Source organism: Symphalangus syndactylus, chromosome 19 (genome assembly GCF_028878055.3).
Source record: "Symphalangus syndactylus isolate Jambi chromosome 19, NHGRI_mSymSyn1-v2.1_pri, whole genome shotgun sequence".
NCBI lineage: Eukaryota > Metazoa > Chordata > Mammalia > Primates > Hylobatidae > Symphalangus > Symphalangus syndactylus.
The window spans coordinates 42,675,365-42,701,769 of record NC_072434.2 but is presented as its reverse complement, the minus strand read 5'-3'; the positions used below and the strand labels follow the sequence as shown (position 1 = coordinate 42,701,769).

The 26,405-nt window shown below is 50.4% G+C and overlaps 1 protein-coding gene across 4 annotated transcripts in view; it reads left to right on the top strand.

Moving 5' to 3' along the window:
• The window catches only part of SLC1A7 (solute carrier family 1 member 7), a 51,528-nt gene that overhangs the window by 1,080 nt on the left and 24,043 nt on the right, over positions 1–26,405 (top strand). For all 4 annotated transcript variants that reach the window (XM_055234038.1, XM_055234037.1, XM_055234036.1 and 1 more), the window contains exon 2: positions 7,278–7,357. In XM_055234038.1, the coding sequence (XP_055090013.1) occupies positions 7,278–7,357 (80 nt within the window). The remainder of the gene's footprint in view (positions 1–7,277; positions 7,358–26,405) is intronic.

The following is a 26,405-nucleotide window of genomic DNA, read 5'->3' as shown; positions in this document are numbered from 1 at the left end:
CTGTCAGCCCCCATCTCCTACAGGAGAGGGAGGGACATTCCCATGGTGTTAAGGAAAAAATCATTCTGCCACTTGTTAAACCGGTAAGGAAGGCTCTGTTCAGGACTATTGTGGTAGGCAGGTAGGTGTCAAGACCTCCTGGGGTGGGAGATAGGACCCAACCACAAATACAACAAAGACGGCTGGAGATTTATAGCCAGTGAAAGGAGGGAGGGGGTCAAGGACAGAAAATGACTACAGGATCAGGGTACGGGGATTCTTGTTGAAGGCAGGCCAGGGTGATCAGACATTGATCTGGGATGAGGAATTTGATCCAGTATCGGGATGCCGAAGGGTGAGGAATCCTCACTAAACTGACTTGGCAGGACTTTTGCTAAAGCTGGACTATGCAGGCCAAAGACAAGGCCCAAGGACAAAGCCCAGTGGAAAAGAGGGCTCAGAGGAGCCTGTCTGAAGTGTGGTCAAGGAGAGAGGCTTTGTCAATGGGCTCCTGGAAGAGTCCCTGTTCCCAGAAAGTCCTCTTCCCGCAGCTCACTAATGTCTAATGCCATCTCTACGACTGGGGTCAGGCATTAGCCTTTGTCTTCCATTAAAAGGAAAACACCCACTCCTGGAGAACTGAGCCACGACTTAGTGACCCTGTTAAGCCTCGAGCAGTTATTTAGGAAGAAGCATGGACTCTGGAGGCAGAGGAACCCTGAACTTTGACTCTGCTAGCAAATGGCTGGGCAATATCCTCTCTCCTCCCTGGGACTCAGTTTCCTTGTCTGTAAAATGGGATGTGGGGCAGTATATGTCTACTAGAATTGTTATGAGGAATAAACCAAGGATTCATCAGTGCCCAGCATACAGTAGGTGCTTACTACATGTTACTTCGCCCTCCCTCTCTTATCTACCTGTTAAAGTCCTATCTACATCAGGAACCATCCCATCGCCCATAGCTGATGAAAGTAACTGTAACCCTGCCGCTGGCCGCCTAGCTTCAGAGCTAGTTACATGGGTGTCTCTTTCTCCCACCAAGCTGCACACTGCTGAACAACAGATGGGTTGTTGTTTTTTAACCAAAACGTGAGCCTAGCCATGTGTCAGGCACAGAGAGAACGCTCAACTATCTGCTGCATTAAACTGGCAATGGAACAAAAAAATCTGCAATTTGTTCTCTTTAATTTTCCTCAGCAACAAAAACATATCTCCTGCAGGAAGATTATTTTGTGAAAACAAATTGGAATGCCTATTATTAAAAGCCGAACTCATCTGGGGCCTCCTTTGCCAAAGCTGCCTTTCCCATCTGTTTGGAAATGCAAATGTATTCCGGTCTGGATTAACCTGCCAGATAAATTGAAGGAAGGATGTAGAGGCTTAGAACAATTATTTGGCAGGAACTGGCTTTCTCAGCATCTTACTTTGAAATCTGGGATTTCTCTGATCTCTTTGCCTGTGACTCAGAAACTAAACCCTTCTTGTTTTGTAAGCTTATGCAACAGGCAAAAATCATAAACAATTTGGAAAATGGTAGAATGTTCTATTTGTGAAAAGAACTTAGAAAATCACAGGATTTTATCTTGGGGTATGAGTATCTCATTTAAAAATACTGAGCATTTTAAGACTTCCAGTTAAACCGTGGTGAATCACAGTTGTATCCATTTTTTTCCCTCCTTCCTAGAATTCCACGAACATTTTAGTAACGGGATTTTTAAAAGGTAAAACCACCAAGAATAAAGAGAATATAAGAGGAGACAGTTGAGAAAAAGAAATCGAGAGGCTACAACAAATTAGATAATATGGAGGTGGGTGGAGCTGATATGACCTCGTTCACAGAAAGCTGGAATCTTAGTCTGTGGAAGTCGATACCAAGTCAGTTTGTCTTGCAGACTCCAGAACATAAAAGAGCAAGATGCTGCACTAGGCAGGGTGAGGCTGGGGTTGAAAGCCCGGGCATGGTTTGGAGTTTTGTAACCAGAGCAGTTAGACCCCTAGGGACCTTCCAGTTCAGTCGGGGGACTCATTCACCCATCTCCACCCCCTGCCTGCCCCAAGGAACCAGAGAATCTGGACTTGGGGGTATTGGGCCACCCCTGTGTGTGTTGGAGAGCGGGCCATGCTGAGGCACCTACTTCAAACTAATTAACAGACATCTTCGTCTGAGTGGGGTCCCCAGCATGGTTTCAGATCGCTGTCAGCTGAGCTTAGGCACCATGTCATTCCTCAGCCAAAGGCAGGAAGAGACTTCTCTCACTGAAGCCTCGAGAAAATATCTCTAAATTCTGCTATAAAGGAGACTCCTCTACCATCCCACCCAACCCCAGTGAAAAAGCCAGATCAGCACCTGTCACCCTGCCCTGAGGGCCGTCAGTTGACAAGCCCTACTCATACATGCAGAAGTTTAGCGCTTCAAACTTAGATATGAGCAGAAAGCCATGCCACCAGAAATGTGAGGAGGCTGCTAACGTGAAACAGAGTAAACGAAGAGAAAAGGGGATGTCTAATGAGAGAAACAAAGAGAAAAGCGGGTCTCTAATGAAGCAGAGACAAGGCGGGGAGGAGAAGGAAGCTTTGTAAATCTCCTCTTAAGCTTTCCCGAGCTGTGAGTGAAGATAAAGTTACCATACGATGAGGGGATGCAAAAAGAAGGAACAATCAGAGAACAAGAAAGAATCTGGGGAAATTAAAAATAGAAGAACTAAGATAAAAATGTGAGTAGCTGCCCAACACATAGAAAGGATAAATACTTGAAGTGTTGGAGACCCTGAATACCCTGATTTGACAGGGTATACTGTACACTGTGACATACTTTGTAATGACACAGTGTATGTAACAATATACCAACTGTACCCCATAAATATGTACAAATATTATATATTAATATAAAAACTTTGGCTAGGCCTGGTGGCTCATGCCTGTAATCCTAGCACTTTGGGAGGCCAAGGTGGGTGGATTGCCTGACCCCAGGAGTTCAAGGCCAGCCTGGGCAACATGGTGTGAGACCCCATCGCCATAAAAAAAAAAAAATTAATGTCAATAACTAGGATAAAGTTATAGAAATCTCCCAGAAACTAGAACAAAAATCAATGAAAATAGAAAAAGAAAATATAAGAAAATTAGAATGTTCAATGTCCAGCTACCTAATGACACTTGGAGAGAGAACTAACAGAAGAAAAATAGAGGAGAAACAGTTTGCAGAGAATCTAAGCAGTTTCTCAGAAGTGAAAGGTAAGCACAGCACTATCAATTTTGTTTACAAAAGAAAGAAAACCCCATACTATGGCCCATTACCATGAAATTACCAAAAAGTGGAGATAAACAGATGGTTCTGGTGGAATAAAACCGACCTCATCTAAGGAACAGGAAATCAGAACGGCTTTGAACACCTTAAGCAAACTGGAAGCTAGAAGACAAGGGAGAAACACCTTCTAAACCTGAGGGGAAATTATTTCCAACGAAGTATCTCACACATGGCCAGGCTATTATCAGAGGTAAAGGTAGAATAAAGGCATTTTTACTCATGTAAGGACTCAGAAAAGTTTATTTCCCATCCACTCTTTCTCAGAAAGCTACCAAAGGAGATGTTTCAGCAAAACAAGGAAGTAAACCAAGAGGACAAGGGATCCCAGAAACAGGGAGCCCTCTAAAGGATAAGTCCCAGAATGACAACCAAGAAGGAAACCATGACAAGCACTGGGCCTAGAGAGCAGTCAGTCCAAACTGGAGCAGGAAGGTGGAAAGCTCACAGACCAAGGCCCCAGGCAGGATAAAAGAGAACCGATGTGCTTGAGAGAGCAGAAAATACTATTGTTGGGCAGTTTAGTAGACATGTTAAAATGTTTGGAAGAAATTAGTGGGTGATTCCCAGAAAACAAGACAAATAAAAATCAGTCAATTAACTTTAGGCTACAAGCAAGGAGGCATGGTTGTAGTACATTACTTGGCTCAACAGTAAACACTGTTTGGTGATCAAAACATTGTAAATCTTGACTATTGATTTACCAAAAATTTGATATAAATATAATGCTGAAATAGGTGGAGAGAAAGGGAGTGAGAACTAAGTCCTCATCAATCATGGCAGGGAAGTCGATAGATGTCAAAATGATGAATCAAGAAATAGCATTATGACCATATTATCTAGAAATAGTGATACTACAGGAAACAGCTAGAAGAATTGAGCATGTTCACTACTGGGAAGTTGCAAGGTAGGGATAGAGAGAGGTGAGGAAAGAGCTGCCTTTTTATCAGTAGAGCACTTTTTTTTTTTTTTTTTGAGATAGAGTCTCTCTCTGTCACCCAGGCTGGAGTGCAGTGGTGTGATCTTAGCTCACTGCAACCCCCGCCTCCCAGGTTCAAGCAAATCTTGTGCCTCAGCCTCCTGAGTGGCTGGGACTACAGGCATGCACCACCATGCCCAGCTAATTTTTGTATTTTTAGTAGAGACGGGGTTTTGCCATGTTGGCTGGGCTGGTCTCGAACTCTTAACCTCAAATGATCCACCTACCTTGGCCTCCCAAAGTGCTGGGATTACAGGCATGAGCCACCGAGCCTGGCTATTAGAGCACTTTTAACTTAAAGAATATATACATGTGGGTGCCAGTGCAGTGGCTCACACCTATAATCCCAGCACTTTGGGAGGCCTAGCTGGGAGGACTGCTTGAGTCCAGGAGTTTGAGACTAGTCTGGACAACATAGTGAGACCCTGTCTCTACAAAAAATACAAAAATTAGCTGGGCTTCGTGGCATACATCTGTGGTCTCAGCTACTCGGGAGCCTGAGGTGTGAAGATTGCTTGAGCCCAGGAGGTGGAGGTTGCAGTGAGCCGAGATCATGCCACTGCCCTCCTGCCTGGGTAACAGAATGAGACCTTGTCTCAAAAAAAAAAAAAAAATATATATATATGTATATTTATATATTTTTTTAATATATATATGGACTAAAGTTAATTAAAAATATATTGTTGGCAGGGCATGGTGGCTCACGCCTGTAATCCAAGCACTTTGGGAGGTCGAGGCAGGCAGATCAACAAGGTCAGGAGATTGAGACCATCCTGGCCAACATGGTGAAACCCCGTCTCTACTAAAATACGCAAATTTAGCCAGGCATGGTGGCACGCACCTGTAGTCCCAGCTACTTAGGAGGCTGAGGCAGGGGGATTGGTTGAACCTGGGAGGCGGAGGTTGCAGTGAGCTGAGATGGCACCACTGCACTGCATTCCAGCCTGGTGACAGAGCAAGACTCTGTCTAAAAAATATATATATATATTTATTTATAAAATATATATATAATATATATACTATATAATATATAAAATAATATATTATTATATAATATATTATATAATGTATTATATAATATATTATATATATTATATATTATATAATATATGATTATATAATATATTATATTATATATTATTATATTATATTATATATTATTATATAATATATTATTATTATATAATAACCAATATTATATAATATATTATTATATTATATATTATTATATAATATATTATTATTATATTATATATTATTATATATTATATATAATAATATATAATATATATATAGACAGAGAGTCATAATGGGCATATTTCTTTAAAAAGCAGATTTTCTGGTTCATTGGAAATGTTAGCAGTCCTGGTCCTGTGCTGCGGTTAACAATGGGTGGGCCTGTCACCTCCCTTTCGCGGTTCAGCTTCCTCATCTATCACATGAGTGGGCTGGGCTAGAAGATCTCAAGAGTCCCCTCACAGCACCAACATTTGATGATTTGGAGGTTTTTAAAGCATCAGATCATTAACCAAGTATGTTTGGCTTTGGTTAAAAAATAATAGTTGCAAGTACAACAATTCAACTTGGATGATGTTTGAAAGTCCATTTGCCTGCCTCACCCACAACCTCACCCTCTGAAGAAGGTGGCCCCATGCCAGGGTTGCCAGAAGTAGCAAAACTGAATTAAGTTAAAAAATTTTATAAACAGCACACCCAGTTAAACTGGAGTTTCAGATAAACAGCATTTTTTTTTTTTTTTTTTTTAGTATAAGAATGAATTATATGTTGTTATCTGAAAGTCTGATTTAACTGGGCTTAGCAGCCCTTCTGCTTCAGTTGTCAGGTCCTGGTCACGTGACTGTTACTTGGGAGACAGCTTATTGGGCAAGGAGTTGGCGCCTTAGTCAAAGATCCGTGGACAGGCTGGAGCCAGCGGCCTAGGAAGGGGTCAGGCGTAAGAACTCTGCCAAAGGGGAGCTGTTTCTACTGCGTGGTGTCGCACCCATTCAATCTGATCCTCTCTCTCTCAGCGTTTTTGGGGAGAAGCGCTAGAGAATGGACCCAAAACAGATGGAGAAACTGACTCGCAAGAAGCCCATGGTCTGCTTAGGAAGGGGTCTCCTCACCAGCTAGGCTGGGAACTTCTCGGGGCAGGAACCCTGCCTAGTTCATGTTGGGGTACCCACCGTGATGCCTGGCACGATGTGGGTTGAATGAATGCATGAACAGTACTCGGCTCTGTCCTCTGGTCACCTACCATCTGCTACACGAGAGAGATTTTATTCCATGGCTAGGCAGATGCACGGTGCAGATGGAGGAGAGCTGTTATTTACAGGATTACCAAACACTGACTGTCATCCAGGCGCTGTGCTAAGTGCTTGCATGCATTCTCCAGTTTAAGCCCCCCAGTGACCCTGTGAGGCAGAGCAGTTCCCCCTTATCCGCCGTTTTGCTTTCTGTGACTTCAGTTACCGATGGTCTGAAAATGGGTGAAAACAGTACTGTAAGATATTTTAAGAGAGACCACATTCACATAACTTTTATTACAGTATATTCTAATCGCTCCATTTGATTATTAGTTACTGTTAATCTCTTACTGTGTCTAATTTATGAATTACATTTTATCGTAGGTATGTACATATAGGAAAAAAACAATGTCCACAGGGTTCAGTCTCTGTGGTTTCAGGCATCCACTGGCGGCCTCGGAACCTGTCCGCTGAGAATAAGTAGGGACTACTGTAGTTATTACCCTCATGTTACAGATGAGAAAGACACAAAACTCAGAGTGGTCACAGAGGATGCCTAAGGCCACACAGCTTGTGGGGGATTGGGGGCGGGGTGTTTACCAGGATTGGAACCCAGTTCTGTGGCTCCAAAGCCAGTTCTTTCTCCATGGTCTCTGCTGCCATGTGCTAGACAGGGCAGTCAGATGGGATAGTGCTTCAAAGACTGTGAAGAACAGAACCACTGTGCAGTGTGCATCTCTTGCTATAACCCCAGTTCTTACTGTGTTTTCAGGAAATTAGTTACTTCCAGTTCCCTGGAGAGCTCCTGATGAGAATGCTGAAGATGATGATCCTGCCACTGGTGGTCTCCAGGTGAGAGCGGGGGTGTGACCAGGTGGTCCGGAACCAGGAGGGGAGAGGATGGCTTCTGTTGCTGCCCTGCTTCTGCTGTGGGTGGCTGGATGGCAACCACAGGCCCTGGGATGAGTGTGACTGCGGGGCCTTTATGGGCAGTGCCGTGGCCTGCTGGCTTCTGAGTCCTTCAGTGGCCCCAGTTGTTGGTTCCATCCAGTAGAATTTTTAGTGGATGGAACAGGTGATTTGGAGTCAACGGATATGACCTGACTCCAAGATAGCTCAAGGCCAGGCAGTTGAGGGATGGCTTCCCAGAGGAGGGGCTGTTCATGGTGATGCAGCAAGGCCTAGGGAAAAGAGAACTAACTCTGAGGATACTCCAGTGATCATATCCTGGCTCGGCTGTGTAACCTTGGACACATTACCTCACCTCTCTACGCCTCAGTTTCCTCATCTGTAAAATGGGAATAACAACACCTATGTCGAAGGGTTGTCATGAAGACTATATGCTTGTGTATGCTGAGCACTCAGGAGGTTGGGACTTGGGGACAAGGGTGGGATGGTGGGAGATGAATTTGGAGGGTGAGCTCTTGCCCAATCATGAAAGACCTTGAACACCAGGCTGAAGAATTCAGACGTTACCCAGTAGGGTGCGGGCCATGGAAATCATGGGAGATCACTTGGTCCCTTTCACTGATGTGCTAGGTGACCTTGAGCAACCCTATCCCTGCCCAGGTCTCGAGTATTCCAGATGTACAATGAGTGGCTGCTCCCGGTGGTGTCTAAGAGCCTTTTGTTCTGAGGCCATGAGAAATCTTCATCTTCCAGGACTCCTCTGCAGAGAGAACAGAGGATGAGCCTCTGCATGGGTTCTGCCTCCTGGCGTCCCTGCTGCTGAGCAGTAAGCCAGCTCCTTGGACCTCTCCCCTTTGTGAAGTGGAGATAATCCCCAGGCCAAGGGCGCTTTGTATTTTCTGCACAGAGGCCTCTGCAAACAGCATTTAAATCTCTCAGGACTCAGCCTTCAAGGCTCTGCTGAAATGCTACCTCCCTCAGGAAGCCTTCCCTGACTCCTCAACTCAATCTAGTGACTGCCTCCTCTTTCTGCCTCTTTGGAGTCATTCACTGAGCCAGTTCATGTTGCTGAATCTGTACGACATGTCCAGTTCTTCCACACGGCCTCTCCACAGCCATGGGTGCAGCTGACTGTTCTTGCCCTCATGAAATGCCCTTCCCTATGGACTCCCACTCTCCTAAGTTTTTGCCTGCTTTCTGCCCCTCCATCTTGGTCTCTCTCCTTCTACTCAACCTCCAAATGTTCAGTTTCTCCAGCCTTTTCTCATCTAATTTCATAGCTTTCATATATCACCTACAAGCCCAATGACCCCAGAGGGAGATCTCCCCAGACCTCTCCTGTGAGCTCCATACTTCATTAACCAACTGCCTATTTGACATCTCCACTTGGATGTTTCACGAACATTTCAAGTTTTGTTTTGTTTGAGATAGGATCTTGCCCTGTCACCCAGGCTAGAGTACAGTGGCACAATCCCAGCTCACTGCAGCCTCGGCTTCCTGGGTTCAAGTGATCCTCCCACCTCAGCCCCCCAAGTAGCTGAGACCACAGGCACACACCACCACACCTGGTTATTTTTTGTATTTTTTGTAGAGGCGGGGTCTCACCATGTTGCCCAGGCTGGTCTCAAACTCCTGAGCTCCAGCAATCCACCTGCCTCAGCCTCCCAAAGTGCAGGAATTACAGGCGTGAGCCACTGTGCCCAGCCACACTTCAAGTTTAATGTCACCAACTTGAAGTTCCACCCAGAAAACTGCCTCCTTTTCCTGTTTTCTTCTTGTCCACAAATGGCAGCTCCATCACCCCGGTCTTCCATCAGGCCTGTCAGTGGCTATCCACTTTCTCTCAACCCCACAGCCCCATCCACAGCTCCAGCAGATTCTGCCTACTCAGTCGAAGAACGGAGCTTCCTCCCCACCCTACAGGCCCAGGCACTCTCTTCTCACGTCCAGACTCCACCGCCACCTCACTGGTCTTCTCGCCTCACTTCTTGTCCCCCTCCCATCCATTCCACCCAGTGGCCAGAAGGATCTCGAGAAAAGCGGATTGGGCCCTGCCCCTCATTTACCTTCAACGGCTTCCATGACATGTAGAATCAACCTGCAGACCATTAACCTGGTCTAGGAGGCCCTGCATGATCTGCCCTGCCCACCCCACCTCATCCTATGTCACATACTCCAATCCCACCAGCCTCGAGTTCCCTAAGCAGACCAAGCCCTTACCATCTCAGGGCCTCCACACATGCTGTTCCTTCCTCTGGAACACGCTTCCCTAAGATCTTACACCTCTTCTTCTTCCTCTTTTTTTCCATCTCAATTTGTACATCATCTTCTTAGGAAGGCCCTCCCCACCAACCCCTTCATGCCACCCTGGCTGTCCCTCACTGTACCCTGTTCACTTCCGGCCACAGCAAGTATCATATGTTGTCATTCTATATGCATTCACTTGTTGACTAGTTTATCTTCCACCGGGCTGTAAGCTTTGCAAAGTTAACGAGGCTACTCTGCCTAGATTCAATTCTGTGTTGTCCGCACCTAGCCAAGTGCCAGGCACATAGTAGGTGCTCATTAATACTGGTCAAGTGGATTAATTAATGGATCCTGCAATCATGCATTGTGCTTTCTGGACACTTGGCCCTGTTCTGGGTGCTGCAGACACAGAGATGGAGAGACTGCCCTGTGGTGTTCACAGACTGCTGGGGAGACTGACAGGAAAATAGACAATCACAGAACAGCTAGATAAGTGCACTGGTGGAGGAAGCCAGGACCCTTGGCAGGCAGCTCTGTCTGCCCTTTCCTGCTGACTGTCCTAACTGCCTGGGCATTGCCCCTCTCTCAGAACAGAGGCACCTCAGAGGCCATTGTATGGACCCTGGAGTCACACAGCCTGGCCTTGCTATGTATTAGCTGTGTGGCCTTGGACAAGTCACTCAAAACAAAACAAAAAAATCCTGTTCAGAAGTCAGAGGCCTGGGTCCTCCACCTGCCTCCACCACAAGCGATCATGTGATCTGAGGTGAGGCCCCCAACCCTGGGCTTCTTTACCCAGCAACAAAGGCCTGTCCAGCTCTCCACCTTCTGGCTCTCAAATGCCTGGTCTCCCTCCACCAGACTCAGTGTTCTCTTGGCTGGAAATGCATGTGGTATTAAGTTGAGAAAAGCCAGGACGTGTTCATACATTTCATTTGTTTATTATAGAGTTTGGACTGGTGCAGAGCAACTGTGTCACTGAGAAATGGAACCGCTTTAACATTTTCCTATGAAGGGAGAATCAAACCTTCATGGGGGAAATATGACACATTTCTGAGTCCTAAAACCCCTCGTTCCTGAACTCTCCCTCCTTTGGCCTCAAACTGGCCTGTTATCCATCCTGGCTAGGAGTCCATCCACACTGTCCCCTGAGCTCTTGCTCCTGGCCAGCCCGGGGCTGGGTGTCCCTGCCTGTGAGGAACAGCCACTCTGGTGTGAGGTTGTTACTCAGGGCAGAGCAAAATCACCAGAGTTGCTTTGAAAAATTCAGATGTCAGGCCTGACCCTGAGCTGACTGAGCCAGAACCCCAAAGGGTCCAAGCAGAGGTTTGCTTTCAGAGCTCCAAAAGTATTCTGAGGATTTTAAACCTCTTGATCGTCCTGGGGTCAGACCTTCTGGCTCCACAGCCTAGGAGCCCAGCAGGAGGCTGTGGTGCTTCCATCCCCAGGGGCTCCCAGCTGTGACCCAGGAAGGCAAGGGCGTTCTGCAGTGTGTCCCGGCTACAGGGCAGTGGCTGGGGAGTGGGGGGGTGGGGGCGGGGGTTACATTTGGGCTCACCAGCTTCCAGTTCCAACCACCTGCAGGTCTGGTCCTTGAAGCCTGGCTCCCATGACATCTGTTCCCACCTCCTCTCCAGGACAAACAGCCACCCTGTCCCCATGCCAAGCCCTGGAACCAGGCTGGTCACCCATTAGTCCCACAGCATGCCACAGCGGTCTATCTCCACACTCCTGCTCCTGCCCAGCCCCTGCCATGCACGCCCTCTTTAAATTCTTTTAATTTAAAGTCTCACTCTGTATTCAAGACCTAGCTCAAGGTTCTGTGTGGGAAGTCCTTCCACCTCCCCATTTGTTGGTAAAATGGATGATGATCTGTCTCCAATGCTGACGCTGTGTGTGACCTGCATGAGCTGAGTATTGTTAGCCCAGTGGTCGCAGCTGGCATGCCACACAATGGGGGACAGGCATCTTTTAGTCCAGTAGTGACGTCTATATGAGCAAACCAACTAGTATCCCTATTTGGAAGAGCCACTCATCTCACTGAACAAGAAGGCCACTGTCGAGGGGTCGGGCTGGTGGCATGGCCCCCTCCGTGGGCAGGGTCATGTGCATCTTTGTTTTTGTCTGAGATCCCAGGAGGGGATCAGGTCATTGACCCCCTTGTCTTTCACATTGACCTTTGCCCGGTACTCAGCATGACAGATTCGTTCAGAAGCTGGAGATCTAAACAACAAGCAAAGGGAGGTGGTGAGGTGTAAAGAAGTGTGGGTGACTGCAAGGGTGGACGTGAGGGCTGAAAGGTCCCTGGGCTGCCATGGAGGGGTCACAGACACACCTTGCTCTGGAGAAAGGAGGCCCAGTGGGAGGGCAGTGGGGCCAGCGGGGTTGGAGCCGAGTTCAGTCACTCTTCCCATAATCTGGCATCTTCCGGCTGTGGGCTCTTTTTTTCTAGAATTTCTCCAACCCAGCCCCTGGCCCAAGTCCCTCCCCTCAGACAGGTGTGCTTCAGTCCAGCTGAGTGCAGCCCACGCTTGACCAGTGGTGGCTTCATCTGTCACAATGTGGCAGGGGAGCAGGCAGCATGGGCAGGGGTGGGTGAAATCTGCAAAGGCTACAGGGCAGGAACAGGGCTTTGGAGTCACTCTCTAGATGTGCAAACGTAAACAAGCCTTTTAGCATCTGAGCCTCAGTGTCCTTATCTATAAAGTGGAAAGAATACCTCCTTTGCGGGGTTATTACTAAAAGTAAATAAGAGAATGTACATGAAGACCCAGCATGGCTCCTGGTACATTGTGGATGTCCCATGCTTTCCTTTTTTCTTTTTTTTCTTTTTTGAGACAGAGTCTCACTCTGTTGCCCAGGCTGGAGTGCAGTGGCGTAATCTCAGCTCACTGCAATCTCCACCTCCCGGGTTCAAGCAATTCTCCTGCCTCTGCCTCCCAAGTAGCTGGGATTACAGGCACCCACCACCATGACCGGCAAATTTTTGAATTCTTAGTAGAGACAGGGTTTCACCACGTTGGCTAGGCTGGTCTCGAACTCCTGACCTCAGGTGATCCGTCCACCTTGGCCTCCCAAAGTGCTAGGATTACATGCGTGAGCCACCATGCCTGGCAGATGTCCCATGTTTTTCTAACTTATTAAAGCATCGCCAGGCTCCTCAGATGTGTCATGAATGCTCTCCCAGCCCGTGGCCACCTCTGTCACTGCTCTCAGCAGGAAGCCCCTTGGATGGCCTCTCCCATCTTCATGGTTCTAATTAGCACCTGCAGCTCACCTGTCCCCTGCCCTGGAAAGCCACTCTTGACTGAGGCACACCCGGGTGCTCCCTCAACACCGGTATAGACCGTGCAGCATGCCCTGCTTCACCTGAGTCGTGCACACCTGTGCATCCACAGGGCCTCCGCAGGGGCACTGGCCAGGTCCTGCCCACTTCTCCATGATGCACTCACCTGGTGCCCAGAGCCATTCCTTGCACCATGACAGTCAAAACCTCCTTATCTGTCATAAATTCCTATTCTTTTTTTTTTTTTTTTAATTGAGACAGGGTCTCACTCTGTCCCTCAGGCTAGAGTGCAGTGGCATGACCACGGCTTACTATAACTTTCAACTCCTGGGCTCAATTGATCCTCCCGACTTAGCCTCCCAAGTAGCTGGGACTATGGGCACATGCCACCATGCCTAGCTAATTTTTTAAATTTTGGGTAGAGATGGGGATCTCACTATGTTGCCAAGGCTGGCCTCGAATTCCTGAGCTCGAGGAATCCTCCTGCCTTGGCCTCTCAAAGTGCTGGGATTACAGGCGTGAGCCACCGCACCCGGCCTAATTCCTATTCTTACTGCCTCTTGCTTTTCTCTGCCCTTCACTCCTACAACCAAGCAGCCTTCATCAGCTTCCCATTCACACTAGCATTCCTCGCTTCAAGTAGTGCCTTCAGTTATCTCCTGGTTCTCTGTGTGTGTGTCTGTGTGTATTCGTTACCATTGCTGTGTAACAAATTGTCACAAACTTAGTGACATAAACACACTTCATGGTTGCCTCAGTCCCTGGGCCAGCAGTCTGGGCGGGCTTGGCTGAGTCCTCTGCTCAGAGTCTCAGGCTGCAATCCAGGTGTCCGCTGGGCTCTGTTCTCATCTGGAGGCCCAACCAGGGAGAATCTGCCTCCATGCTCCCTCAGGTATGGACAGAAGTGATTCCCCATGGCTGCTGCCTGAGGGCCCAGCATTGACAGCTGTGCAGTGGAGACACTCAGGTCCCAGAGGCTGCCTGCAGCTCCCCACCCCAGCCATCTCCACAGGCAGCTCACAGCATAGCACTGTAGATCATTGAGGCCAGCAGGAAGCCCTGTCCTCTCCAGTCCTCTGAGTCAAAGTCTTCTACCACATAACCACAGGGAGCCATCCCACCACCTTGTCATGTTCTCATAGATGTCACAGGCACTGCCACACTGCGGGAGGAGGATATACCAGGGCTCGGGTCATCGGGGTGGCCTGAGGGCGTGTCCACCTCCTTCTCTCTTCCTCTGTAATGTGAGGCAGAATTTTCTAATTTTTGTCCAAGGCTTCTCTGTTCCTGGGTGGACAGAGCAAGTTCCCCTGCAGGCAATTTTATTTTGCAAAGAATCTTTTGAGCAGCAAATGTCAGGTGAAGGAAGCTTCCTTCTCTCTTCCTCTGTCCCCAGAGCAGCTGGATGTCTTTCAGAAGTCACTTCTGCTCACCTCTCTCCCTGGAGCTGGCTTGGGGTGGGTGGAGCCGCTGCTTAGCTTCTGTCCAAGTAGCTCATCAAGAACTTTCTTCTGAACAAGGACTGCTCCCTTACTGTAAAAATAATTCTGAAGAACATAACTCTCCCCCTTTCATCTGATTTCTCATTGCCCTGTACAGGGCCTGCACTACCCATGCCTGATAATACATTTTCAATGAATAAGAAGCAGCGGAGGGCAGTGGCAGCAGAGTTCAGGGAAAGCCTCACCACCAGCATTTGAATGGGCCCTGGAGGACAGTTAGGAGCTGACCTTTAAAGATGTTTTCATATTTTAAAAAATTAGATAAAGCCCTGGCAACATAGTGAGACCTCATCTCTACAAAAAAAAAAAAAAAAAAAAAAAAAAAAAAACTTTTAAAATTAGCCAGGCATGATGGTGGTTACCTGTAGTCCTGGCTACTTGGGAGGCTGAGGTGGGAAGATCGCTTGAGCCCAGAAGGTTGAGGCTGCAGTGAGCCATATTCATACTATTGCACTCCAGCCTGGGCAACAAAGCAAGACCTTGTCTCATAAAAAAAAAATTAGATAAGCAAATTACAAACATTTTGGATAACAGAGAAGAAACCATCCTCTCACTCCACATTGCTAATTCTGCCACTGTGATTTCTTCTCTATAAGGTTTGTTCTTATTCTTACTGGTGAATTCATCAGATGCAGGGTGAGGTCCTTGGCTGATGGGATCAGAAGCCCAACTGTCTGGGCCCCAGAGCTGGTTGGGTCTGTCCCCCGATGCTAGCAAGAGGCAATCAAATATGCCACATACCGATTTATTCATTCCTAGAGATCAAGACACTTGCCAGCAAGGACAGTCATATGCAGGCTCTGGCCAGAGCCTCTCTGTGGGCTCACCATGCAGGGAACCCACTGGTGAAATCTGCTTGCTGGTGGGTACATTTAATTATTTAACTGTATAACCCAGTGTAACTCCAGGTTTGCCATTTCAGTTTATTTCAGCCCTCCCCACCACCCCCGCCTTATAGTGGAGTCCCATCATATGTGCATTTAACTTAAGTGAATTCAATTACATGTGCTCTGAAAAAGGGAGGAAATCATTTAAATGAGACAGGAGACTCCTCCTTCCAAGGGCTCTGCCCCAGATGAGGGCCACGAGACAGGAGGGCCTGAATTGCCTCCACCAGCCTCTGTGCCCAGGCACCTCCTGAACAGTGAGCACCTCCCTGAAGCCAGAGAGTTTCTAGGGCCTGCAGAGGGGTCGGTGTTTTAGATCACGGCCTCTAAGTGTATGCTGCTGGTCTCATCTGGTGTTTGCTTAAAGAAACAGCAACCCACTCCAAGGCTGGAAGGAAAACTGTCTTGAATGAACTTACACAAAACTATACCTCCTGGACTCTATGGGCAACTTAAGAGATTTTCAAGGGCAAAATTAATTATACTTTGTTTTTGCTTTATTGACTTGAAACTGAATACACTGAATATGGTCCTACTCCCCTGTACCAGCAGGAAGCGCAGTGTCTCCCTCTGGAGGCCTCCACCCCATGGCCACAGTCAGCTTATTTCATTCAGTGGAAGCTTCTGGTGTAAACAGAGCTGGAACATGGGGTCCTGCCACCAGCTCTGCTGCTCTGGTTCCCTCCACGTGGTGGCCCTATGAAACGCACGTCCCGCACGGTCTGATAGAAATCTGCACACTGCCCCTTGCGGGTGCACAACGCTGCTCAGGCCACAGGGATGACTCCAGACCCCTAGGTCCCCACGAAGTGCTCGATAATTGTTCCTAAAGCAGCCTCAGTCATGTCCTGAGATCAGCTCCCCGGGAGTTGAGCCCCAATTCCCTTTTCCCTCCTACTGGGTTCATTTTGGGGGCCTTGAATGCCAGGCCATCTCAGCTGGGGGACTCTAGTGTACCCTGGTGCTAACTTCAAATCACAGGGAGCTGGGGCTCAGGTCTTAGTCTTTTTCCTCTCAGAAGGCCCTGATCCTCTGGTGCAAATGGGCACAGTTTTCCATAACTCTGCAGATCTCAAGTTCTCAAGGAGGAGGCATCCATCAAGCCACAACAGCGCCTCCCTTCCCCTGACAGTGCTGCCTTCTCACCCGACATTTGCTGCTCAAAAAGATTCTTTGCAAAATAAAATTGCCTGCAGGGGAACTTGCTCTGTCCACCCAGGAACGGAGAAGCCTTGGACAAAAATTAGAAAATTCTGCCTCACATTACATTAGTATAGGAACGAATCGTCTGGACGGGACCTGCATTGGGGCCCCCCTCCCATGGGTTTGCCCTCCTCAGCTGTCTTCCATGTGCTGCCACAGTCCGCTAACGCCATGCCAATTACATCTTTATTTAGAAAAGTCAAGCCTTTAGGGCCTGGGAGCCTTACTTTCCCATTCTCCCCCCAGCAGGCCATTTGTCACTACCCCAATCCTTTTTGCTTTCAATTTACAGTATAACCCCAAAAGTATCTTCCATAAAAATAAATCTGTAGCCTGCTTGCTTTGGTTTTCCCCCAATGTGATGTCATAAGAATTTCCACGCTGCACCTTCACCTTGGTGATCCTGTTTTACCCACTCAGGAGGCATAGAGTTTGCAAAGCCCTTTTCCTGTCACAAGGCACTTGGGAGGCTGCTAGACTCTTGGGGGAGCTGCCCTGCCCCAGGACTGTGGTCTCACCTCAAGTTCACCCTCTTAGCCTCAGCCATAAAATAGGCACAATGCTGTCTGCTAATTTACAAAGCAGATCCCGGCAGGTGCTCTGTGTGTGTGTTTGTGTGCATGTGTGTTTGTGTGCATGTGTGTTTGTGTGTGTGGCCCATTATGGCCCCATTCCACTGAGGCTAGACTTTGCACCTCACCTTGGGAGGTCAACTGAGACTTGTTTTCACACATCCCCAGACAAGCTTGACACAAGGAATTAGGGGTAAGTCAGACCAGCATCTGGATCCAGCTAGAGCCTCCAATTCTCCACTTGCTTTTTGCCAAACCCTTCTCTCCCCTCATTCTTCAGTTTCTTAAACCAAGCGTCGTTCAGGGGAAACTGAATCCATGTGTTTGTGATTCACTAGGGCTGCGCATGGTAGAGTGTTCTGTGAGCTCCACATCATAGCAAAGACAGCCAAGCATGGGTGTGGGTTTGTCTGTGAAGCTGTGTTGGGTGTGTGTGTGTGTGTGTGTGTGTGTGCGTGTGTGTGTTGTATTGTGTATGTATTGTTTTCCTTCCTATTTCTTGTAAGGACTTTAAACTGATTTTTCTTAGAATCAGGAAATCATGTTTGGCCAAAGAAACTCAACACTCCCTTCTCCCCTTCCTGAGGAACTCTAGTTTGGCAGAAAATTCCCAAACACCCACATTCTAACTTATTGGAAATGGGCCTGGGCCAAGCAGCCGTCAAAGTCTGGTTTGGGAGCCAGTGTGCAGGGGGCTGCCCGGACTCCCCAGGACAGGCCGTGAGCAGGAGGAGGCAGAAGAGCGGGTGGCCAGAGGGCCAAACCGGCACAGCCTGTGCTTCAGACGCTGCCCTCCGAGTCACGGGGCAGCCACAGTTCGGTGAGCTCCACTGAACCTTCTGGTGTGAGCCCTGGGACCTGCTTTTGGCCCTCCTGCCCAGTCAGATGATTTGCCTTACTCATCAAGAGGGGAAACGGGGCCCGCTGTGGGCTGCGGGTGGGGTCAGACCTCCAGCCTGGTGACTCGAAAAACTCCCAGGCTTTATCCTGCACCACAGACTTCCATGCTCTCACTCCCTTCCAGTTAGAGAATTCCTACTTGGCCTTCGAGGCTCCGTCCAGCTGTGCCCTCCTCTGGGAGGCCCAGCCCGATGCCCAGAGGGCTGGCCCTGCTCTGGCCACTCAGTCACAGCCACCCCCACCCCCGGCTTGGTGTTGTTCTGCTGCAGGTCTCCCCACCCGCTGGCCGGAGCACCAGGAAGAACACAGACCCACCTCATTCCCTTCTGAGCCCCACAGCACCCAGTGCAAATGTTCAACACCGGGCAGGGTGGGCACATATCTCAGAGCCTGGGAAGTTGGGTGAGGTTTTGAAAACTGTGCTGCTGCCCTTCTCTGTGGAGAACCGCTGTGCCGGAGAGAGGCCCACAGGACAGCCCCGCCTGAGCCCTGTGCCAGGCAGACTCCAGGGGCCCTGCTGGTGCAGGGAGGGGAGGCAGGAGACCTGAGTTCCCCTGACTCCTCATGGTCTTTGCCACATGGGCAAGGAAGGGGTGGGGGGTTCAGCTCACGTGGAGTTGGAAACTGGACCTGGCCCTGATTACCTTAGGGAATGCAGCCTTCTTGGTGGAGAATGGTTGAGAATGGCCGGCAGTCTGACAGTGAGTCTGACAGACTGTCACTGCAGCCCTCAGTGACAGTCTGAGGGCTGCAGCTGTGGCTCCTCCAGCTTTTGCTTTTGATCCAGTTCAAGCTTGTCATTCGCACAGGTCCCAGTGGAGCGCCCTCTTGGCACCCAGGCCTGGGAAGGAGGGACCTTCAGGGGGCAGCAGGGCGTGCCAGGGTAGCAGCACCCACCGCCCACACTCTGAGCCCCACACTCTCTCCCAACTTCCCCCCATGGAAATCAAGGTGGAGGCAAAGAGGTTTGGTCCATGTGGCTCCAGAGGGCTGGCTGGGCCCAGTGTGGCCCCATGCTCTTCCCCGGAGGCAGATTTCATTGTGACACCAGGAAGGACTTCCTAATAAGCATCACCAGCTCATAGTGGAGGGGCTGACTCAGAAGGTAGTGAGTTCTCTGTCCTCTGAGATATGCAAGCAGAGGTGGTGGGGGAACTTCTGCCCTTGGGAGGGGGTGCTGAGACCAGATGGCCCAGACTTTAGCTGAGTGGGAGTCTGGGCATGCTGCCTCAGGCCTCAGGAGGAGTCGGCTTGAGCGTGGGGCTTTGGCAGAGCCGTCTGGGAAGCATGACTTGGAGCTGGCGCTAATGGGCATGGCACTGGCTGTCAGCTGTTGGGCCTGCCTTCTGCTCAGGGGAAAAGAAGAGTGAACCATGATGCTCAGATGGACTGAAGGGACCCCTCTTGCCCGCAGACCCCTGAAGCCTCCTTTCTGCGGCCTGTCTGGTGGACTTCCTGCAGCTGCATCCCAGGGCCAGCTGAGGAGAGCCTCTGTGGCTAGGTCAGCCGAGGCCGGAGCCCAAGGACTTGGCTGCAGGGCTTGGGGCTCCTCACTGTCCCTCAGGTCCTCCCACTGCCAGGAGGTCGTGACTGGATGCTGTCATGCTAGCAGACTAGGGCTTGAACCCACTTACTGTGTGACTTTAGCAAGTTGCTTGCACACCTCCAGTGACTGGGAGGTCACCACTTCTCAAGGTAGTTCCTGCCAGAGCAGGACAGCTCTGCCAGAAAGTTATTCCTGGTGCTGAGCTAAGAGCCCCAGGGCTTTTTCCATCGTCCCCAGCATTCCCAGGTCTGCTCTGCTCCGGACCACACAGCACCTGCACCCCAGCCCCCCAGCTGCTCCCCGCAACCAGGCACGTGCCTCTGTCACCTGCTGCCTACCCCAGCTGCCCTCTACAGGACACACATACCCCACCCCGTCCCTTTCTCAATGAGTCAAGGCAGGTCTGCAGCAGCCTCCACGAGCCCCCACGCTTCTGAAGCCACAGGCGGGGGGCCCACCAGCCCTTTGGCAGCCCCGCGTCCCAGGTGACTCACCAGCTGGCAGCAAACAAAGCCCAAAGTCCCCTCCCCACGTGTGCAGCCACGGCTCGGCCTCCCCCTCCCACCCCGGTGTTTGTGAACTCCAAGCTGTGGAAGCCAAGTGCGGCCCAACACATGTCTGTGTTCAGGCTCATTGTGTCACAATTGGCCCCTGGTCCCAGCCTGCTGGGGTCTGCTTGGATTCCCAACTCCCTCATCCAACACATTAGCTGTTCCTCCCAGCTTCCTGTCCTCTACAAATCTGCTCCACATGCTGTCGGGGGCCTTGGCCAAGCCATTGATTAAAATGACCAGAAAGGAGAGGGCCGAAAGCAGAGTCCTGAAGCCGACCTCTAGACACCCTCTCTACTGCCCGGGACAGTCATTCAGCTCCTTGTCCCTTCACCAAGCCCCCATCTCTTTCCAGATTTCTGGTGCCAACTGTCTCGATGTCACACAGACACACAATGCCACGGGCATTCCCCTAAGCCCATCGGAGGACCAAGGCTGATACTGGTGATCTGTTCTCAGGAAACCTTCAATGGCTGCTCAGTCACCAGGGCACACAAGTCGTCCTTTTCACATCTGATCTAGAATGTCACCCTGGTTCAGCATCACACACATCAGCAACCCTGCACCCAGGCCTGTGCCAGACCTTGGGTTCTGAGGACCTAGAGCCAGACTAGACTTAGCCTTGCCTTGGAGGAGTTCCAGTCTGCTGGGGCAGGTGGTCACAGACAGACAGCGATGACAGAGGAAATTATAACAATTGAAATGCAGTGCGTACTTACCACATGCCAGGCGCCACTCCAACCCAAGATTTGGCCTCACAGCGAACCGGCATCATCCCCACTCATCCTCAGTGGAAACTGAGGCACACCAAGGCTCAGTCACATGCCCAAGGGCTCCCAGTGAGTGAGGGATGCTTACGGGAGCTTCCTCGCCTTGCCTAGGGCTCAGGGGCGGTGGTGCCTGAGCGGAGACTTCAGAGCTGAGCGGCATCCAGATGACAGGAAAGGAGAAGCAGGCGGGGACTGGGCTCCTGGCACTCCCTGCCAGCCCGTCCTGTGCCAGGCTCTGGGTCAGGCCCTGGGGATTTGGGTTGAGCCCACTAGCAGGGTGCTCCATAACAAACTGGGAAGCACAGGGTGCCCTGGGGAAGTGGATGAGATGGCTGCAGTCAGGGAAGGCTTCCCAGAGGCAGTGATGTCTAAGCTGACCCAGGGTTGGGGACATTGGGCCAGGGCTGGGGAAGGGATTGTGGATGGAGAGTTCCAGGCAGGAGGAACATCCAGTGCAAAGGTACTTCCAGGAGCAGAGTGGACGAGGAAGAAAGCAGCCCAGCCCCAGCGGACCCAGGGCAGGGAAGGAGCTGGGATGGTTGTGGAGGGCAATGGGGAGTCACCCCAAACTGGAGGAGGGGCACCTGGCAGCTGGGCAGCCTGCAGACTCTCTTGGCTCTCTCTGCAGGGAGGTGCAACTTCAACTTCGACTTCGTGGGGGCGTGGTTTCTAATGCCTCACCTTTGTAACCAGTGCTTGGCAAATGGCAGAGCTGCCCCGCACCTCCCAGTGTGAGATGGGGTCAGGAGTCCCACCTCAGGGGTTGGTGCAAGAACCAGGGGAGGGTCAGTCAGCAGCCTTTTTCTCCCTCCACGGGGAGCCTGGCAGTCTTTGCCTCCCTTCCCCCACCCCTGCAAGTGGAGCAATTACCAGATTGAGATAGGCTGGGCCTCCCCACCGCCTCTGCGGGTTAATGTCTCTAATCACTGCAATCTCTTGATCCGCAATCCCTGGGCTCTGAGTGGTGGCCAGATGGCTTAGGAGGGAGTTCCAGCCTCCAGACTCCCAGAGGCTTTTCCCTGGGGCCCTCCAACTGTTCAGGTGCTCCCGGGAGCACCCAGCCAAGCGTGGAGTGGGAGAGAGGTGGTTGCCTATTCTCCCCTCACCATAAATCACAGAGCCAGAAGGAATGTTTGAAGTCATCCTCATGGAACCTCCCACTCTATCTGGAAGCCTCCATCCAGCATCTCAACAGGTGGCCATCCAGGATCCACTTGGATGCCTCCAGCAACGGGAAGCTCACCACCACAAATCTGAGGCTCGTTACCACAGGCAGGCTGTGAACTCCAAGACTGAACTAAAAAGGCTTTACATGGGCTGGATCACATTAAAATCGTAGTCAGCTGGGCTGGGTGGCGCACACCTGTAATCCCAGCACGTTGGGAGGTCAAGACAGGAGGATCATTTGGGCTCAGGAGTTCAAGACCAGACTGGGCATCATCAAGAGACCCCCATCTCTACTAAAAATTTTAAAAAATTCACCAGGCCTGGTGTTGAGTGCCTGTAGTCTCAGCTACTTGGGAGGCTGATGTGGGAGAATCATTTGAGCCTAGGAGGTCAAGGCTGCAGTGAGCTGTGATCGTGCCACTGAGCCCCAGCCTGGGCAACAGAGTGAAACCCTGTCTCAAAGAATTAATAAAAAATAAAATCATAGCCCAAACCAGACCTTTTCCCCCACCACTGGAGTTAAACCAGGTTTGTACCACAGAGAGACACTGTGGAAGGGGGGAACCCCACAAGGTTCTGAATCAGAAATCCCTGTTCCAATCTTGACGTTATGGTTCACCAACCGGGAGGCCTGGCCAGTTGCCTCCATCTCCCTGTGCTCCATTTTCCCCGTCTGTAACTCAGAACTATTGTATTGGGCTGTCCAATACAACAGCCACGAGTTAGAGGAGACTACTGAGACCCAAAATGTAGACATTGCAACTTAGGAACTGAACTTTTAATTTTATTTAATTTAATTTAAAGTTTAAAACCTGAAGCAATATAATTTTTTTTTTTGAAACGGAGTTTCACTCTTGTTGCTCAGGTTGGAGTGCAATGGTGCGGCCTCAGCTCACTGCAACCTCTGCCTCCCGGGTTCAAGCGATTCTCCTGCCTCAGCCTCCCGAGTAGCTAGCATTACAGGCATGTGTCACCACACCCGGTTAATTTTGTATTTTTAGTAGAGATGGGGTTTCACCATGTTGGTCAGGCTGGTCTCGAACTCCTGACCTCAGGTGATCCGCCTGCCTTGGCCTCCCAAAGTGCTGGGACTATAGGCGTGAGCCACCGGGCCTGGCCTAAAAATTTTTATATTGATGACACATTGAAATGATAATATTTGAGATAAACTAGGTTAAATAAAGTATTAATCTTTATTTCACCAAAAAACTAATTTCACCTGTTTCTTTTTACTTTTTAATGTGACTACTAGAAAATTCTAAATTACAAATGTGGCTCGCAGTGGAAGTCCGCAGTGCTTCACTCAGAAAGTTGTTTAAGGATCCAGTGAGCTGGGTGTTCAGGTGTCCGGGGAACAGTAAAGTCCCAGAGAGATGATGGCTTCTGAGGCTGCTGGATCCTCCAGGAGGTGTCTTCTCCATCACACAAGAAGACGGGCTCAATCTAGAAAGAATAGAGAATGTGAAGGACTAGTCAAAACAAAACAAAAATTACTTATAACACCCAAAGATAACAGTTACATTTCCTATAGAGTTTGCTTGTTTCCGTGCCTGTCCACGTGACCTGGTCCCCCACCACCACTGGGCACCAGCTGCAAGTTCTCAGAAAAGTCACATTTTACAGCTTGACCCTGAAGCCTGGGACCTTGAGGAGCCTCAGCAGGGAGGAACCCCTCAAAAAGCCAAAGGGCAGGGCCTTACACCTCCTTTCTGTGCCTGTGAGCTCCGAGTGGAAGCCACGCCCTCTGCATGCCCAGCTTCCATTCTTCTTGGCCTCCGCCCTCACCTGCGGTGACCCTGGCACGCCAGGGGAGGCTGTCACCAGCAGTTCCCGCGGCTGCTCATCTCTCCCTTCCGCCATTTGTGGGAAGGGAGGGAGGCTCCAGCACAGAACGACTTGGGTCCCAGGATTTTCTCCATTTCGTCCATGGGTACTCTCCTGTCTAGAGCCGATGGGGGCCCCAGGGTGGGTTCAGGGGTCCCTCTTGCTCTGTCTAAAACCTACACTCCCTCCCACATCTCAGTCTGTCCCTGAGTTGGCGCCACCCCCGTGTTAGGCCTCTTTGTCCCCGGGGGGGGCCTTCTGAGGGGCCTTTATCCTTTTCTGAAATCCAGTCCTCACCTGCACCCCACTCCACGCAATCCCTCAGACACGTCTATGTGCCTAGACTGCAAATCCAGGGGAGTCCACCATCCCAGGAGGTTCCAGGGCTCACTGCAGAGATGCAAACAATCTGGTAACTTGCTTTTCCACTTAGCATTGATTTAGGAACATCCTTCCAGGGACACGATCACTCCTGATGGCTGCTATGCCGTCCCTGTCTATCTAATCTGCATTGGCCAGTTCTTAGGTCAGGTTTTCGATCTTACAAATACTACTTCAGTGACCCTCCCAGTACACCATGTGTACTTTGATCTTCTCAAATGGAAGGAATTGTTAGTTCTCCCTTCTAGACATCCAGCAAATTCTGCTGCCTGAGTTGTGCTGAAGTGCCACAAGGCCACCCTACTCCTGAGCTCAGCCTGTCTTCTCTGTCCCTTCTGTCACCAACCTGTCACTAATCCTCTGATATTACCTGAGCTCGGACCACATCGAACAGCACGGTGTCTCACACTTTCCAGCCTCCCTTCTGCCTTCCACTGTCTCACTGCTGGGCATGTCTGCCCCATCTCCAAATCCTCTCCCATTTCCAAGAACCAGCTCAAATGCCACCTCCTCCAGGGAGCCCTTCCTGACTTCCCTAGCTTGAAGTGATTCCCCTTTCTCTGAATAAAGACAGCATTTCCTTGTCCCCGCTTCCCTTGTGGTTCTGATGCTCGCACATAGTCCAGGGGCCATTTGAGTGCACTTGTGGCCCAGTGTCCTTTCCATCTCCCTCCCCATTCTCTGGCAGATTAAGAGCTCCTTGAGGTCAGGGACAGGCTCTGATTTCTTCCTGTGGGCACAGGGCATGGCACGGAGTGGGCATGTGCAAAAGGATTGAACACACATGAATGAAAGAGGACAGGCCTAGGTCTGGCCCTGAGTTCTGGCCCAGCCGGGCACTGCTGTCCTGTGTGATCTCAGGCAGGGCCTGCTCTCGGGGACATGGCTTCCCTGTGGCCTGAGGTGGCTGGACCCCACTGTGGGGAGTTCTGTCATGGTGGGAGGACTGTTTGGCCCTGGGTTGATGCGCCGGCCCTGCGTGGGATAATCTCTCTTGGATAATGATTGCAGGGCAGCCCCCCATTTCATCTGGCTGCACAATCCCATTATGAGCCCTTCAGGATTTATGTCTAAGACCCACCCTAAGCCCATCACTAACATATGGCATCCTGGCAGACGAGGATGAGCAGAGATTGTACACACTCATTCATTCATTCATTCATTCATTCATTCATTCACTCCTTCACCGGTGCTACCAAACAGTGGACCCAGCATTCAATCAGAACCTGGCCGAACCCTGGAGGCGCTTCCAGTAAAGAGTCCGCAGTCCAGTGAGGTGGGGGCAGGGACAGTGGGAGGCGCAGAGACAGTGGGAGGCACAGGGACTGTGGAGCCAGAGAAGGAGGCTTAACTCAGCCTGGTGGTCAGAGAAGGCTTCCTGGAGGAGGGGACGCTCAAACTGTGTCTTACCAGAAGAGTAAGCCATTACGCCAGCAAGCAGGCAGGGCAGGGCCCTCACAGGCTGTGGCTCCCGCTGGGGGAGGGGCCGCTGTTCACGCTCAGCCTGGGGCTGGATGCTGCTGCGTGGAATCTAATGATAAGAGGAGCGTGGCTGGGGATTATCTGCTCTTGTTTACATGATTAAAACCAGACAAATACTTCTTTATCTGAAAGAATGAAAGGGCTTTGGTGAAAAATCCTTTTGGCAACAAAGCAAAGCACAAGCATTTCCTTAATTAATCTCTCACTCCCCCCACGCCCCCCACCATCCCACACTCCCCACAACAGCTGCAAGAAGCGTCGCTGTGGGGCTCCGGGGCTCCAGTACTCTGGGGCTGACCTGCACTGGTAGGCAGAAAGCCCAGGCCAGGGTGGCTAGGGGTGGGGAGGAGCCGAGAGGAGAGAGAACCACAGCCCTCTCAACACAGCCCCCTATGACAAGGAGCCTGGGCCCAGGCACAAACCCAAGATGTCCCCATTTTACAGATGGACATCCTGAGGCCCAAAGATGGGGGAGTGACTTGCTTGCCTGAGGCCACACAGCCAGTTGGCAGAGCTGGGACTAGGACCCGGGTCACCAGCCCCCAGCCCAGCGCTCTCACTCACTCCCTCGTTAGCTTGTCCATGAGCCTGCAGGAACCGCCTGCAGTGCCGACCCACAGGGAAGTCAGACTCATTCCTCCTCTCACAAACAGACAGGCAGGGTCCTGATGGA